Source organism: Arachis duranensis, chromosome 5 (assembly GCF_000817695.3).
Source record: "Arachis duranensis cultivar V14167 chromosome 5, aradu.V14167.gnm2.J7QH, whole genome shotgun sequence".
In the NCBI taxonomy this organism is placed as follows: domain Eukaryota; kingdom Viridiplantae; phylum Streptophyta; class Magnoliopsida; order Fabales; family Fabaceae; genus Arachis; species Arachis duranensis.
Genome location: NC_029776.3, coordinates 85,395,937 through 85,410,479, shown reverse-complemented (window position 1 = coordinate 85,410,479; position 14,543 = coordinate 85,395,937). Strand labels below are relative to the sequence as shown.

The 14,543-nt window shown below is 31.8% G+C and overlaps 4 protein-coding genes across 4 annotated transcripts; all 4 read right to left on the bottom strand.

Moving 5' to 3' along the window:
- Positions 1-163: 163 nt before the first annotated feature.
- Positions 164-844, bottom strand: LOC107490011 (uncharacterized). Its single transcript, XM_016110782.1, has one exon. It carries the CDS (start codon positions 842-844, stop codon positions 164-166), a length of 681 nt encoding a protein of 226 aa, XP_015966268.1.
- A 48-nt stretch (positions 845-892) lies between these two features.
- On the bottom strand, positions 893-1,498 carry LOC107490009 (uncharacterized). The gene has a single exon (XM_016110781.1). The coding sequence runs from the start codon at positions 1,496-1,498 to the stop codon at positions 893-895; it is 606 nt and encodes a 201-aa protein (XP_015966267.1).
- A 6-nt stretch (positions 1,499-1,504) lies between these two features.
- Positions 1,505-3,973, bottom strand: LOC107490008 (uncharacterized). Its single transcript, XM_016110780.1, has 5 exons — positions 3,741-3,973; positions 3,505-3,698; positions 2,536-3,426; positions 1,921-2,247; positions 1,505-1,830 (listed from the first exon to the last, which is right to left on the bottom strand). Exons 1-5 carry the CDS (start codon positions 3,971-3,973, stop codon positions 1,505-1,507), a joined length of 1,971 nt encoding a protein of 656 aa, XP_015966266.1.
- A 3,956-nt stretch (positions 3,974-7,929) lies between these two features.
- On the bottom strand, positions 7,930-12,687 carry LOC110281796 (uncharacterized). Its single transcript, XM_052261786.1, has 10 exons — positions 12,607-12,687; positions 11,756-11,778; positions 11,532-11,604; positions 11,171-11,438; positions 10,013-10,097; positions 9,832-9,909; positions 8,655-8,766; positions 8,360-8,542; positions 8,192-8,257; positions 7,930-8,079 (listed from the first exon to the last, which is right to left on the bottom strand). Exons 1-10 carry the CDS (start codon positions 12,685-12,687, stop codon positions 7,930-7,932), a joined length of 1,119 nt encoding a protein of 372 aa, XP_052117746.1.
- Between the last annotated feature and the right edge of the window lie 1,856 nt (positions 12,688-14,543).

The window sequence follows — 14,543 nt, the reverse complement described above, 5'->3', positions numbered from 1 at the left end:
TTTTTACATATATTAGTGTAAAAACCTGTGCTCAGCACGGAAAAATTTATAAAAGTAAGAAAAAAATTTATATGCTTCGATATTTAAAACAAAAATACAAAATAATTATTATTTTAAAAAAATACACTGATACAGAATTTAAAATAAAATTAAAATATTTACATTAGAATACTATTTTTTCAAAGACTTCTCTATAAACAACATTGATAGTTGAATTTACAGACATTCCTACGTGATTCATAAGTAAAACTTGTAAACCTCTCTTACTCTTAACTCTTGAAAGTGCCACATATAGTTGGCCATGTGTAAAAACTGGTCTGGGCAAGTACAATCCAACATGAGATAAAATTTGTCCCTGAGACTTATTAATTGTCATGGCAAACGATACTATTACGGGAAACTGTCTTCGTTGAAATCTAACTGGGACGGTTTCATTTGTTGGTACCATATTCATTCTTGGAATCAAAGCAATATGACCAACATTGTTACCCGTTAAGACTTCACATTCTATGACATGATTTCCAAGCTTCCTAACTTGTAGCCTTGTACCATTACAAAGACCACTGGATTGGTCAATATTCCTCAGTAACATCACCGGGACACCAACCTTGAGTATTAATTTATGTGGAGGCAAACCAGAGCAATTTATGCTATTCAGTAATTCAGGACCATAGAGATCTAGTTGACTCTCCATATTCCCTTCATCCATACATATGGAATCCGAACTAAGATATAATTTTTCCCCTCCAGGAATGATAGCCATCAGATGGTTGTTGACCTCTTCAACGATGTCTAGTGTGGGAGCCAATATAGTTCTTGCTTTGAAAAAATCCTTTGAGGACATGTTTTCCAGAATATTTGGATAAGAAAAATGAACTAACTCATCAAATGCCTAGTCCGAAGAAGGAATAACAATATCTCCTGGAAGACATATCTCAGATTCACCATCCATATTGTCACCTATTAGACCATCACCAACTTTCAATAACCACTCACCAAATTGCTCTATCTCATCTTGATCTGAAGCAGTCGTTCCTACAGAGAGTCTCATATTTTTTGTTAGTTTGAGCACCTGACAAAACTTCCAAAGGTAAGACGAATTCACGGTTGAATGAACGATATCTTGTCTCGATCCTCGTGGAATGACAGGAAGAATTTGTCTAAAGTCTCCACCTAGTACAACCACTTTTCCTCCAAATGGCAAATCTTTGCTATATGTTGGAGAACACCTCATGATGTCACCCAAGCATTTATCAAGCGCTTCATAGCAGTACCTACTAACCATTGGGGCCTCATCCCAAATTATAAGTTTGGCTTTCAATAGTAACATTGCTTGAGGGGAACCAGGTTTGATGTTACATACAGAATCCTCAGTTATATTCAGCGGTATTTTGAACCTTGAGTGTGCCATTCTTCCACTGGGAAGAAGTAAAGATGCAATACCACTCGAAGCAACGTTTAATACTATATCACCCCTTAAGCGAATCTCAGCAGACATAAGGTTTCAGAGAAATGTTTTTCCAGTACCTCCATGACCATACACAGAGAAAAAACCCCCTTCATCACAATACACAGCTGTAACAATTTTATCGAATGCATATCTCTGCTCAGGTGTTGCGATGGCTAACATGTCTGAGGCATTTTTCTTTAAATCATCCCTGTTAAAGTTTAGCTCTTCCCTTATAACCCTTTCGGTTAACAAAGAATTATCAACTTCAGTTGCTAAAGGCATAGAAGGATAGTCTTTCAAGGTTTTACCATAGGAATATAAGGTCTTGTCTATATCCATTAAGCACAACTGCTTAATCTCATCATCTGACATTGTTAACTCTGCATATTATACGATACCATAAAAATTCAATAAAACTAAAAATGATCAATAAGGAAGAACTTTTATCATTGTAATTAATAGAAACTCACCGCTCATGTTCATCACAGCTCTCTGTCGATACAAAATATCATCTGAGAGTTCATGCCAACATCTATCCCAAACATGTTCTGGTCTTGAGATATTGTTGGATGTTAACAGAATGACAAATAACCTCCTAACATATGATCCTGAGGCCCATGAGCTTGCTTCCTTAATTGCATCAATGAATTCTTTGTCATCTTGCAAGAGTCCAAGGGCGAAGCATGCATCTCTATACGTAGCATAAATTGTTCCTTCTACTGTTCTTATATCTTGAAAACTCGTACATCCTCTTTGAGTATTCAAGAGAAGTCGTTGGTAATATTCTTCAGTATTTGCTGCAAAAAAAACTTAGTTAAAATCCCATTTTAAGTTGTTAAATGGATTAAGCTACGCTATTTTAATTATTATGTAGCTTCACATCCGCATAAGAATAATTTTTCTAAAAAATATAGAAAAATAAAAAATTGTATAATCTACAAATTATAACTATTGAAAGTTATTTGAACATTTATTTTCTAGTGTAGATAAATTGAATAAAATGGACATAGGGTACAGGTTGTTAAGATTTTAAATTTAAATCCTTAAATAAGTAAGATCAAAATTGAATGTAAACTCGTCATTACCTGCAGGTACATGAGTCAACCTTCCAATTGCGAAGCCTTTCTTTCTAGGAAACCACTTTGAAGAATCGTCCTTCCAAACAAACTTGGTTGGAAACTCAGCATAAGTCAGACTTCGAGCATAAGGATATGACATATTCGCTGCCATCCATCCCAAAAACATGGACTTATGAGATATTGCTCTTTCGACGATATCATTCACATTAGAAGTTTCACCATAAACCACATGTTGCTCATCCTCCAAATGGAATGGAAGTCTAATCACAAATGGTTCTTTCTCTTGGATTTCGTATCCAAATAGACGCCAGACTGCCTCACATGCCGAAATATACCTACAATCGTAGTAATTCCTAATTTCGTCAACAACTTGTGTGGCTTCTGACAAATCACCAGTGTTGTATAGGGTAGTTGTTACACGGTCATTGTCCTTGTGTACATACTTAAACAAATACTTAGTAGAACTTGTTTGGCATGTGTATTCCACATTTATGTGGCACCCGAACTTGAGCAACAATTCTGGATTATACGGAACAATGAACTTAATATCTAGTACACATTCCCTTTTTTTCACTGTTCGACCGTTATCAGTACGCCTATATTTGGGAAATCCGGCCTCATCAATGAGTGTTCGCTGTCTAAACTCTTTAGGATAGAACTTTGAACAGGATCCATTCTTCATGCAAGGTGAATTCTTGTTGTACGGACCACATGGACCATGTACCATGTAATTTTGAACAGCTCTATGTAGATTTGGCCTTTCATTTTCATCAGGAATCTCAGCTGTTATATGTTTGTCTATGTCATCTGGTGTTTGTGGCTTGAACTCGTTACTCATGAATAAAAGGATATGTGCATGCGGAAGCCCTCTCTTTTGAAACTCTATAGTGCAAACGTCTAAAAATTGAAAAAGACAAATGAGCAAAGCATTACAACATAGGATTTTAATAAAGCGTTGCATAAACACAGACTTACATCCCAAAATTTTGCCAAAGATTTTTCCCTCTTTGAGGTCATCTATCAAACCATCAAGCTTGATCTTGAAAATTCGACACAATATATCAGGACGGTCTTCTGCTTTCAATCCAATGGAAGTCACTTCTCTTCTTATCTCATCCCATTCAGGGTTATAGGTCATGGTGATAAAATAGCTAGGATATCCTGCATATCTGCAAATTGCAAATGCATCTTTACAATTATTCATCATATACCTAGGTCCACCGATAAAAGTACTGGGAAGAATGATTCTTTTGCCAAGCCTTGCAGCATCTACATCCCCGTTTATAAGACTTTCATGCAGACATTTGTATTTATCAACCCTCAACTGTGGTTGTTTACACCTAAAAAATTTTAACCTCTTTGATTCCACCATTGTGTAGGCATCTACCAGAAACTGTTGGAATAATCTCTTTGATCTCAGAATTAACGGAGATTCACCCGTCATTTTCTGTAGACGAAAAGCAAAGAATTGTCGCAAAATGATTGTTTTGTTTTTCTTTGTAGGTCTAGCGGAGATAGAATCTGATGTTGCAATCCCTAAACCCGAAATCCATCCTCCCCATACGGAAACAACAATGGATATTGCAAGGGTAAATAAGATGGATGAAAAACATCAATCTGCTGGAGCTTTCTAGATTGACTCTCTATAATAATATCTCTATCTTTGCTAAGTTGTTCGACATCACTAACAATCAATGCAGCCACTTCAGATGCAGATGGCAAGTTGTATGTCCTGCCATCTGTAGTCCTTTTACTAATCAACTTAAGCTTTATGTTTGTGTAATTTTCCTGTTGGTATCTATCTCTTGCATAACAAAAACTCTTTGCCAAACTATTATATCTGTCTAGCATGTTTCTTAATATTGCCACAATTTCCCTATCCCGCTCATTTATAGCTTCATTGGAACTGCGAAAAAAAAAACAATAAAATTTATGTTATTTTTTCACAGATAAAAAATAACTAAAAAATTTGACTGGTTGCATGAAAATTACCGAAGTGTGCCTATTCGATTATCAATCTCATTCTCTGTGTCATAGATATATAGCTGGGCAAATGTTGGTCGCAAACTATCAGGAGGAAGTAAGCTACCAATGCTATGGTAATTTTGACCCCCAAGCTTAAAAATTGGAGGAGCAGTCCCATTGTTCACCCCACGATCAATTTTTCCAGCCATTGATGTAAAACAAAACATTGAATTAAATGTCCTTATATTTTTTAGAAAATGAATACTTCTTTGATCTCCTCCAGTATGAAGCTGAATGAGCTCATCAGGAGGCACAGAAAGTAGAGGAAGCTCGATCTTTCCTTCTATACAACATAATGAAAACTTTGGTTGGGGCGACTATTTGGATTTAGCAAGCCTTTCTCCAGACCACATCCATTCTTTACAGTGTTGACATTGATAAATAGGATTTCCTATATCCCAGACATCTGCCGAATGAACTCTCTTTAGCTACTCAGTTGTCATACCGATACAATTTACTCCATGATGTACACAAAGATGCAAATAAACATACAGATAAAAAATTTTACATACCGTCTAAGGTTTCTGAGGACGGTATAAAATTATCTTCCATATCCACATCCAACATTGAATCATCATAACCATTCAAAACTACAGTAAAAAAAATTATAAAAAATGCAAACATAATCACTTTGATGTATTACTAATAATTTATATCTCTTGCAAACTACAACCTTAAATTCTTGATATAATGAGAAATTACCTTCATCATCAACAAAAGGGTCAACACATTGGCCACTGTGTATGTCAGCGCTTGGTGGATGCGTCTTAACAGTCGATAAATTTACATCTTCATAAAGTTGTGCCAAATTAATAGCCACCGAAGCAACAACAGAGGAAGATTGTCCTTTTTGCACCCCAATCATAGTAGAACTTCTTTACAAAAAAGTTCAATATTATTCAAATAAACCATAGAAACTATAGGAAAAAAAGAATATAATAATGATGATTATCTTTTCTAAATTACCTTTCTGTTAGGCACGATCGGTGGGAACCGGAGTGTGATGAAAGTTGATTTTGTGGAACGACTTCAGTTAGATTATTGGTGGGTCCTTGTACACTGGAGTATGCTAGAATTGTAATAAATCTATGTTATATAAATGATTTTTGATGAAGTATACTTTAAATATTGGTGTATGAATCATTTGGCAATCAATAATTACACGTACTATTTGTTAACACGGACAATGGAGTTCTTGTCAATGAGGGATCTGTCTGTAGAGTTAAAGATTTAGATTTTATCTCTGATGTAGAAGATCTTACATAATTAGGAGGAGTATTTTCCTGTCCAAAAATTCCATGCGAGGCACAGTGTATACCATGCATAGATAGTTGCTTCCCTATGAATGAGTAATGAGAAATATATAAAAAAATTTCGTCATTAAACCGATATAAATTAAATTTAGATAAATATGAGTCAATTACAGTGAAAAAATGTCACCTTTATCCTCACTGAATTGTAAACTGAGAATATTAGATGAGGTACCAGTTTTTCGACACACTGTTCTTTGACTTGTAGTAATATGATGCACATTTTTATGTACGTCAAAATTTGTATTATTGTTGTTCTTCGACACTGTTAAGTCAAAAAAAATAAATGAAACACAAATAATAATTATTCGATTAACTAATCTCGTATTTGATTTTATATAATTTTAGTAGTATACTTTCGTAGTTAAAAAATTTTTTGTATTGGTTTAGTTTTATTGAATTATTTTTTAAATTATTAAACTAAATCAATGAGTATTCATATCATATTTTTCAAAATATAACCAGTCATCAGTTAAACATAAATACAATTCAATTTAAATAACAAATAAAACTCTAAATTTAAATAAAATTTTCAATTTTCAATTTATTTAAATCGAGTTAAATAGATATACCCAAAAGCATCAAATTTTATATTTTCCCAATTAGTATAGAGTTTTATGTATTAATTTAGGATAAATAGTATATTATTTTAAATTATGATAGAGTATATTTTAAATAATATTAAATAATTAATTAACCTAAATAGTATATGAAGATTCGAAGATTGTATAGTTTTTATGTAATTTATAGCTTATTAAATATGAGTTTAAAAAATTTTATAAAGATGAATAGTTATTTATAGTTTTCAAATCACTAAACTAAAATATTTAAAAAATTATGTATAGTACAAACTACTTCGCTAATAAGCTCAACAACGATAATAGTTTAAACTGTAATTCCCATAAAAAATAGAAATTAGAGAAGTTTTAGAAGAACACTTACCAGAAGCACAAAAGAAAGCAAACTCATTATCATCAAGTCTTTTTCGTTTTCTTGCCAAAATTATCTTTCGTCTTAACCTTGCAACCTTCGATTGTGTGATTGGAGTGTGATACATTATCGTTGTTAAGTCCCTTATCTACAATGTACTTCTTCTGCAACAATGAGCTACGAATATAAATTTTCAAATTTTAATACTTATTTTAAAGTTAAATTTTAAATATTCATTAACTTACAATACTGATTATTTATTGATTAATTTATGAGGTATCAATTTTTACTTAAAAATTAATATACACTCCTGCACGACAAATTTTAAATTTGAATTTAGAAGTGATCAATAAATCACATTTTTTAATCAACGTATAACAAAAAAATTAGTTAAAGACAAAATATTCAAAGAATAATTTTAGTCATTTAAAATTTAAATCTTAAAAATTAGATTACATATTAAAAATTAAATACAACTTTATGGTATGCTTCAATAATAATAATAATAAAATAATAATATACTTTTAATTTTAACTTTTAGATTCATTAAAAAATTAAAATATGCATTTTAAATTAAAATAAAAGCCATACTTATTTTAAAACTGAAGAAGTATACAATAATGATAATAATAATGATGCTGAATTAGCAAATAATTTCAATAATGCATGATTTATTCCCAAGTTCTCAAAGTAGTAATCATATCCATATGAGAGAAGGGATTTCAATGCAGAGTTCAAGATATTTCGAGATTGAGCATGCTGTGCATAGTTGAATCTCGCTCAACTCTCCTTGTAATTGCCAACATATTATCACCATCACAAATATTACACTTATTTCTTCAACGGGCTTTCATTTTTTATATAATTATTCAAATACTAATAATAATAATAATAATAATAACTATTTATTAAAAAAAAACACACTCAAAATCTTGGATTAAATAAACAAATATACGAAACAACTCTTGTATCAAGTTTTAAGAGATAAATTAATGTCAACACAAAAACTTTGAAAAATAAACTACTCATATATTGTAGATCCTAATAACTCTAAACAACCATAGTTCATTCAAATAATAGTTTAAATAAATTAATCTCCTATATTTTAAATTGAACTGTGTAGAGGCGTGTTGATTTAGTCCTCCACCACAACCCACTTCCCTTTCTTAGATTTGGATGAAATTGACTCCTCTCCAATCTCTTCAATATGTTTCTTAGCTCCGAGAATCTTAGAATTATGTTTTTCATCAACTGCAGGTGATAGAGTTGGCTCACTCTCACAAGCCTGGATACACCATCATGTACCAATAAATATAAGAATAATAATATTTTAGTTACTATGTAAAAATTAATAACATCACTCTAACAATTTAATTTGGAAATCATTTGACACAAACCTTAGAAGTGTCGTATGGACCAGTAGACAAATTCAATAGTTCAGAATTTTCATGGGACAAAAGGCCCTACAAAACAATTAATTCAATAAAAAGACATCATCAAAATCTGGTTGATCTGTTTTTGCAATACCGAAACAAAAGAGAAAGTTATTAACCAGAGGGGATTACAGTGTCAGGATTGTATTTATCCAGGAAGGCAAAGATCAGAAAATTCTCATTAGTCATTCTCAGCACATGAATCACATATGGTTCATAAGAGTTCAGATTCCTCATCTTGAGTTGCACTTTGAAGATGAACTTAATATCCCTAAGCTTATTAATCTCTTCGGGACAGGAATTTTTCTCAACACCCTTCACAGTTAGGGAAAAAAGTTCATTTATGCTCTCATAAGTAATAAAAATTAAGGTATAGTCCAGACTATTAACACAAAAAAATGAATATGATATCAAACCTTAGTCACACAAGACTGCCTAGGTCATTAGCAGAAACTCCAAGAAACTTTGCAGCTTCTCTATCGAACAAAACAAAAGAGGCAGCATCGGTGTGGTCTATCACCCTTATGTGGATGATGTACCTATTATTCACCAAAAAATATACAGTCCAAGAACAACACACTACATAAATCTTACCAATAATCAGTGTCTATACTATGTTATTACTGAATCGGACACAAATAATTTTTTAATGGCTTACCCAAGAGTCTCCATCCATAAGGAAGAATAAAACGTATCAAATGGAATTAAAGAAATCTAAAAGCAAGTGACCCCGTGAATAAATCAAAGCTAAATAAACCAGTAGCCAATAATTTTTTTTATATTTCCTTTGTGAATCAGAAATAAAAAACACAGAAATAGCAAGCCATAAAAGTAACTTTGCAATGTGATTTCAATAATAGTTAATCTAAATCTCCAACCCCATATTCACACAATTAACACCGATTGGCCATAACAAAAGCAAAAATTATGAGCAATGCCTTTTAATTAAAAAAATTACTAATCAAGTAGAACTTTACAACATGTAATCAAGAAAAAAATAATAATCATGAACAGTGTGAAACTTCACATCAAACTCAAAAACAACACATAAGATTCCATATTCGATCTGGAAATTCAGAAAGGGGAATTATACAAGAGTCTCCATCCCACAAGGGGGAATAGTTTAAAATAATCCTTATTATATATAATTCATAAAAAAATGTTATAAAAATACCTATTAGAATAATAATAATTTAATAGTGTCTGAGCAAATAATACAAATGATTAGATTACACCATTATCTTCGAGTACAAAGAGTATATAGTATGTGAATGTTAAAGAAGTATCGTGAGTCATAACTTGGCTCATAGAACCCGTAGTCTCTAATGCAATTGGGACAGAAATATCTTTTCTCAAGTTCCCTCAAGCCACGACGACACTTCTTATATCCTTTGTACCACCACCCAAATTCAGTCTCAACTTCTTTAATCGTCCCGGCTGTAACAAATACAGCATCCTAAAATCGATGGATGCGAGGGTACAACAAAACAATTGAGATTATGATCCAACAAACATTAAAACTAATACAATAAAAAAAAGGAAGACTAATAAAGAAAGGATTCTACCTGATTATGCTCCTTTATCTCTGCAATTGTTTTGTAGACTGATCCTCATCTGAAACAGGTTGATCACAGACCAGCGGCATTATGCCTTGTCCGTCAACAGGATCCAATTTGTTCACCCTTGCATTTTTAAATCAGAATTTATGAAATTTGTTAATAGTTTAATAATCAAAAGCATTGTATAAATATTCTGCTAGCCACAATACTGATCTATACAATGTACCTCGTAAAGAAATCCCTGGCAGCTGGAAACTCAACATTGATAAACAGTTTCGAATTGTAGTTTGTGTTGGATACACCCATGACCCCTACAAAAGACATAACAAAATAAAGAAAATACCATAAGCATATGATGACACAAAACATGCATTCAAATACCAGTAAAACAAACAAATAAACAAACCACTATAAAATTTCATCTTGCCCATTTGGAGAATAACCACATAGGTAAGACACGGGTGTTCCTCCAGATATTTGAGCAATTCAAAAGCAAAAGACTGCCACAACGTTACCCTTAATTTCTGTCCACCCCTATAAGAAATAGCAATTCTTGTAGAGTAAAGAGAAATACAAAATTCCAAAATAAGATTTTAAAACAAAAGCCACTATCAAAAAGATATTAAGCATTATTCAAGATCATCAAGTTCTATGGTGATATAACTTGCCGGCTTCCCGTCCTGTGTGAATTCGACCAAGTTACCCTTAGAAGCAAGCTGACCTATCACATCCACAAAATAAAGGCACCAATCTATTCATTAACAAAACTCTATATGCCCAAATTTTTCTCTTTGGAATCAACGCATTTTATTCATGTTGAAATCAGATCCTTTCTCTTAAAAATAAAAATATAAAAAACTATTAATTAATAATTAGGGCCTAGAAATCGAAGTTTTTAGGGCCTAGAAATCAAAGTTCCTGAAGAAACAAAATTATAGGACATTATAAAGATAATACACAAGATTATATAAATATTTTTATTAAACAAAATTCAAATGAAACAATATTTAACTGAGTTAGAAATTATATTATTTCTTAATATAAAATTACAGCAAGGGAATAATTGTTACAGGAAGGGAATAATTAAAAAAATTCTTCCTTATATAATATCTTAATGAAACAAATTTTAAAAATAAGACATGCTCCGTCACAATATATTATATTATATTATGTTAAAATTTTCAATCACAAAAATTATATGAATCTACAATACTTGAGACCTGAGAGGAATAGCAACAACCATCAATTAAATCCTTATCTGTCCACTATATGCTCATAATAAAAAAGACAGCAAATGGTGTAAAATAATATATAGGATTAAAAAATTAGACTTCAAAGAATTAAACAACACATGCATTATAGATTAATCTAACAAAGTACTTACCAACTAAATAACCATCTTCTTTAGACTCTGATTGAATTGTTTTGAACGGAACAAAATTGAATCCGTTCAATGGAACTGAAGAATCCTGTACCGGACGCACAATCGTGTCCCTCTTGAAATGGATCCTAAATTCGTGTCTAGTAGGCTTGAACTTGATGGTATTCAAAGCAACTCCAAAATTAGTGACCACGTACACGTTGCCCTCAACGAGTAAGCCCTCGAAGATAGGAACAAATATGTCTTTTACAGTGCATTGAATTGTATCTCCCTAAATGCATTAATTTTATAGAGTCATAGATAAATGAGGTTTATTGCTCAGTCATTACCAAAATAAATCTGAAATGAAAAGAGAAAATTTTACCTCTTCATCAAGGACAACCATCTCAATAGGTGCCTTCATCCCAGATCTTGCAAATTGAGAAACGGTCCAAAGTCTAATGACACGTACTTTGAGTTTTCACACCTTATGCGCTGGACCAGCATTGATACACTTGATAAGATCATACCTAAAAATCAAAGACCTCATATTTAGTGAAAGATAAAAAAAACTTAATGTGAAACAATCCACATGGCACATGAACTCACCTAGCTGCCATTGCTACCTGCCACTACAAAATTACTCAAATATTCTAAATTTCAGTGTAGATAAAGAATAAGTGTAGTGATCACCTATGCCATACTTATATAGAGTCACAACACTGTTCAACCCTAGTATTGGTAAGGATTGCAAGAATCTTTACGTTCCTATCAAAATCCAACTAAAACAAAGGGAAAGTGTTTGGACTATTCAGGATTAAAGAATCTGAATCATATCAATAAAATCAATAAATCAATAAATAAAATAATTATCAAAATTAGGTTAGAAGTTAACGGCCAACATTTATTGTGCTCCATTTACATGGCAAACTGGAGTTTAATTCTGAAAAATCAAAATAAGAAGCAATATATGCTGAAGAGAAAATCACCATATTTACATACATTAATTAGGTACTGTAAATCACAATAAGTTTCGAAAAGGCATTAAATTATTTTATTTCTGTATGTTGTCAAATCATTCTATATCATAGATATTGACATTTCAAGAGGTACAGACTAAAGGTGCTATGAGAATTAAATTAGATATATAGCATCAATTTTTTGTTTCCTAATCTGATATAATTCCCAAAAGGTTTGTTATCAGTACCTTCCATATATGACCAAAGATTGTGTTGAGAGCATAATATCATCTATTCTATTGACTCCAAAAAAAATATTTCAACATAAGACAAATAAAAAAATATATATATAAGATATAGGCAAAATAAAAAAAAATTACGTGAAAAGACATATTAAAAATAAGATCAATTGTATGATAAAATTAATTATATATAGGTCGCATGCAATTTGGGATTAGGGTTTTAAATTACATACATTAATGAATTAGTTTAGAGACTTACCATGATTACAACTAAGGTTCTGAGAACAGGGGAAAGACCCAACGAAGGATCCATTGGGAAGCTGCTGTTAGGACTGGGCATGTTTGTGTGCAAGTGTTCCAAGTAATTGGTTTTTTTTTTTTGGTGTAATCTAAAACACAAAACACAAAACACACAACCCTGACATGAATAATCAAATAATCATCTACAAATTTTACAAAAACACAAAGCAGCAGCAGTACAACAGAATCAGAACCCAAAAATCAATTAATCGTTCAAAGATTTCAACAAAACACAAAACCTATAATCATTCAATAATTTGTTGATTTCAGAACAGAGATTCAGTGAATAAAATGAAAATCGAAGAACAGGTGCACACCAAAGTCACTGACCTTTGAGACAATGACGCCGAGACGATGGCGACAAGACGACCGTGAGCAGGAAGAATCCGACGGAGGATAGATGCCGAGTGATGAAGAAGACATCAAAAAGGGGATCTGACTTGGTAAACACCAACAGTACAAAGAAAGACTCCTCGGACAGCCACGGACGACGGCAACCGGTCACTTCGTTCGGCAGCGGTGGAGGCTAACTAGGGTTCTCCCTTTTGTTTTCTTTGAATGAAAAAATGAATGAAAGTAACAAAAGAGAAGAGAGAGACCACCAAGCAGTAACGCACTAACGCGTTATTCCTTCCCCCCTCCCCCGAAACGACAACGCATTAGGATAATAAGAAAGAATATAAATTAAATGTATTATAAATTAATGTTAATTGATATGTAGTAGAGACCACTAAGCAGTAACGCACTAACGCGTTATTCCTTCCCCCTGGAAACGACAACGCATTAGGATAATAAGAAAGGATTATAAATTAATGTATTATAAATTCATGTTAATTGATATGTAAGTAGATAAACAAATTTAATTAGAATAAATAACAATTTATTTATTTTATTTTAAACTTTTATTTTATTTTAGATTTTATAAATAAAAAAATTAATTCACTAATACAATTATGTAATATAAATTATAATAAATTATCTAAGTTATGTTAATTATATTAATATCTACTTAATATACTAAAACTGGATTTTTCCCCAGCTAATAAAGGTGACGTGTCGATCTCTTATAAGTTCGTTTTCCCTCCTCAAATCAATATTTAATGCACTATTAAACTACTTATCAATTATAATGCGTAATTACTGTACATAATAAAAAATTGCCTTAATAATAAGTAATTTACATATTTATTTTTGTTTTACTAAGGTCTATAAATAGTGTTTTTCTGTGGTACATAAATCTAAATTTGAGAGTCAGCTCATAATTTTATATTTAATATTTTTTTACTACTTCATAGAATAAGAATGTATTCTTCATTTTTTATTAAATTTGATCCTTTTAAAGTACAATTTATAGTTTTTTATAATATTTTTCATATACTCATTCTATTATATTATTCTTTTACTAATTTATTAATTGTTGTTACTCTAAGTTATTCTTATCGTCTAATGTTCCAATTCGATTGTCTTTTACCACAATCATTTACAATGCATCACATCCATGAAATACCTCATCGAGTTATCTTCACTAATTCAGGTTCCAATTACATGGATGTAAGCGTTCAAAGAAGGGGCAATAATCTCTACTTTACTGAAGGATGGTTGCATCTACTCACCTATTATGACCAACCTAATGGAATGTGGTTAAAGTTAACTTTCTTGGGAGGAGCTCGATTTTTTATTGAGGAATTGCATCCACGGAACTTTATAGGGCAAGTTCAAGTTCCATCCCCTCCATGCTTTTTACGTCTGCCCGAAAATCTTCGAAGTGGAGCACATAATGAGATTGAATTCCCTCATTTAATTTCAGTTTTGCTAAATTCGTGACAAATTCGGATATGCAATTTCAACGATTGGTAATATATTTAAATTTTCTTATTTTAAGTTGTTCATTATTAG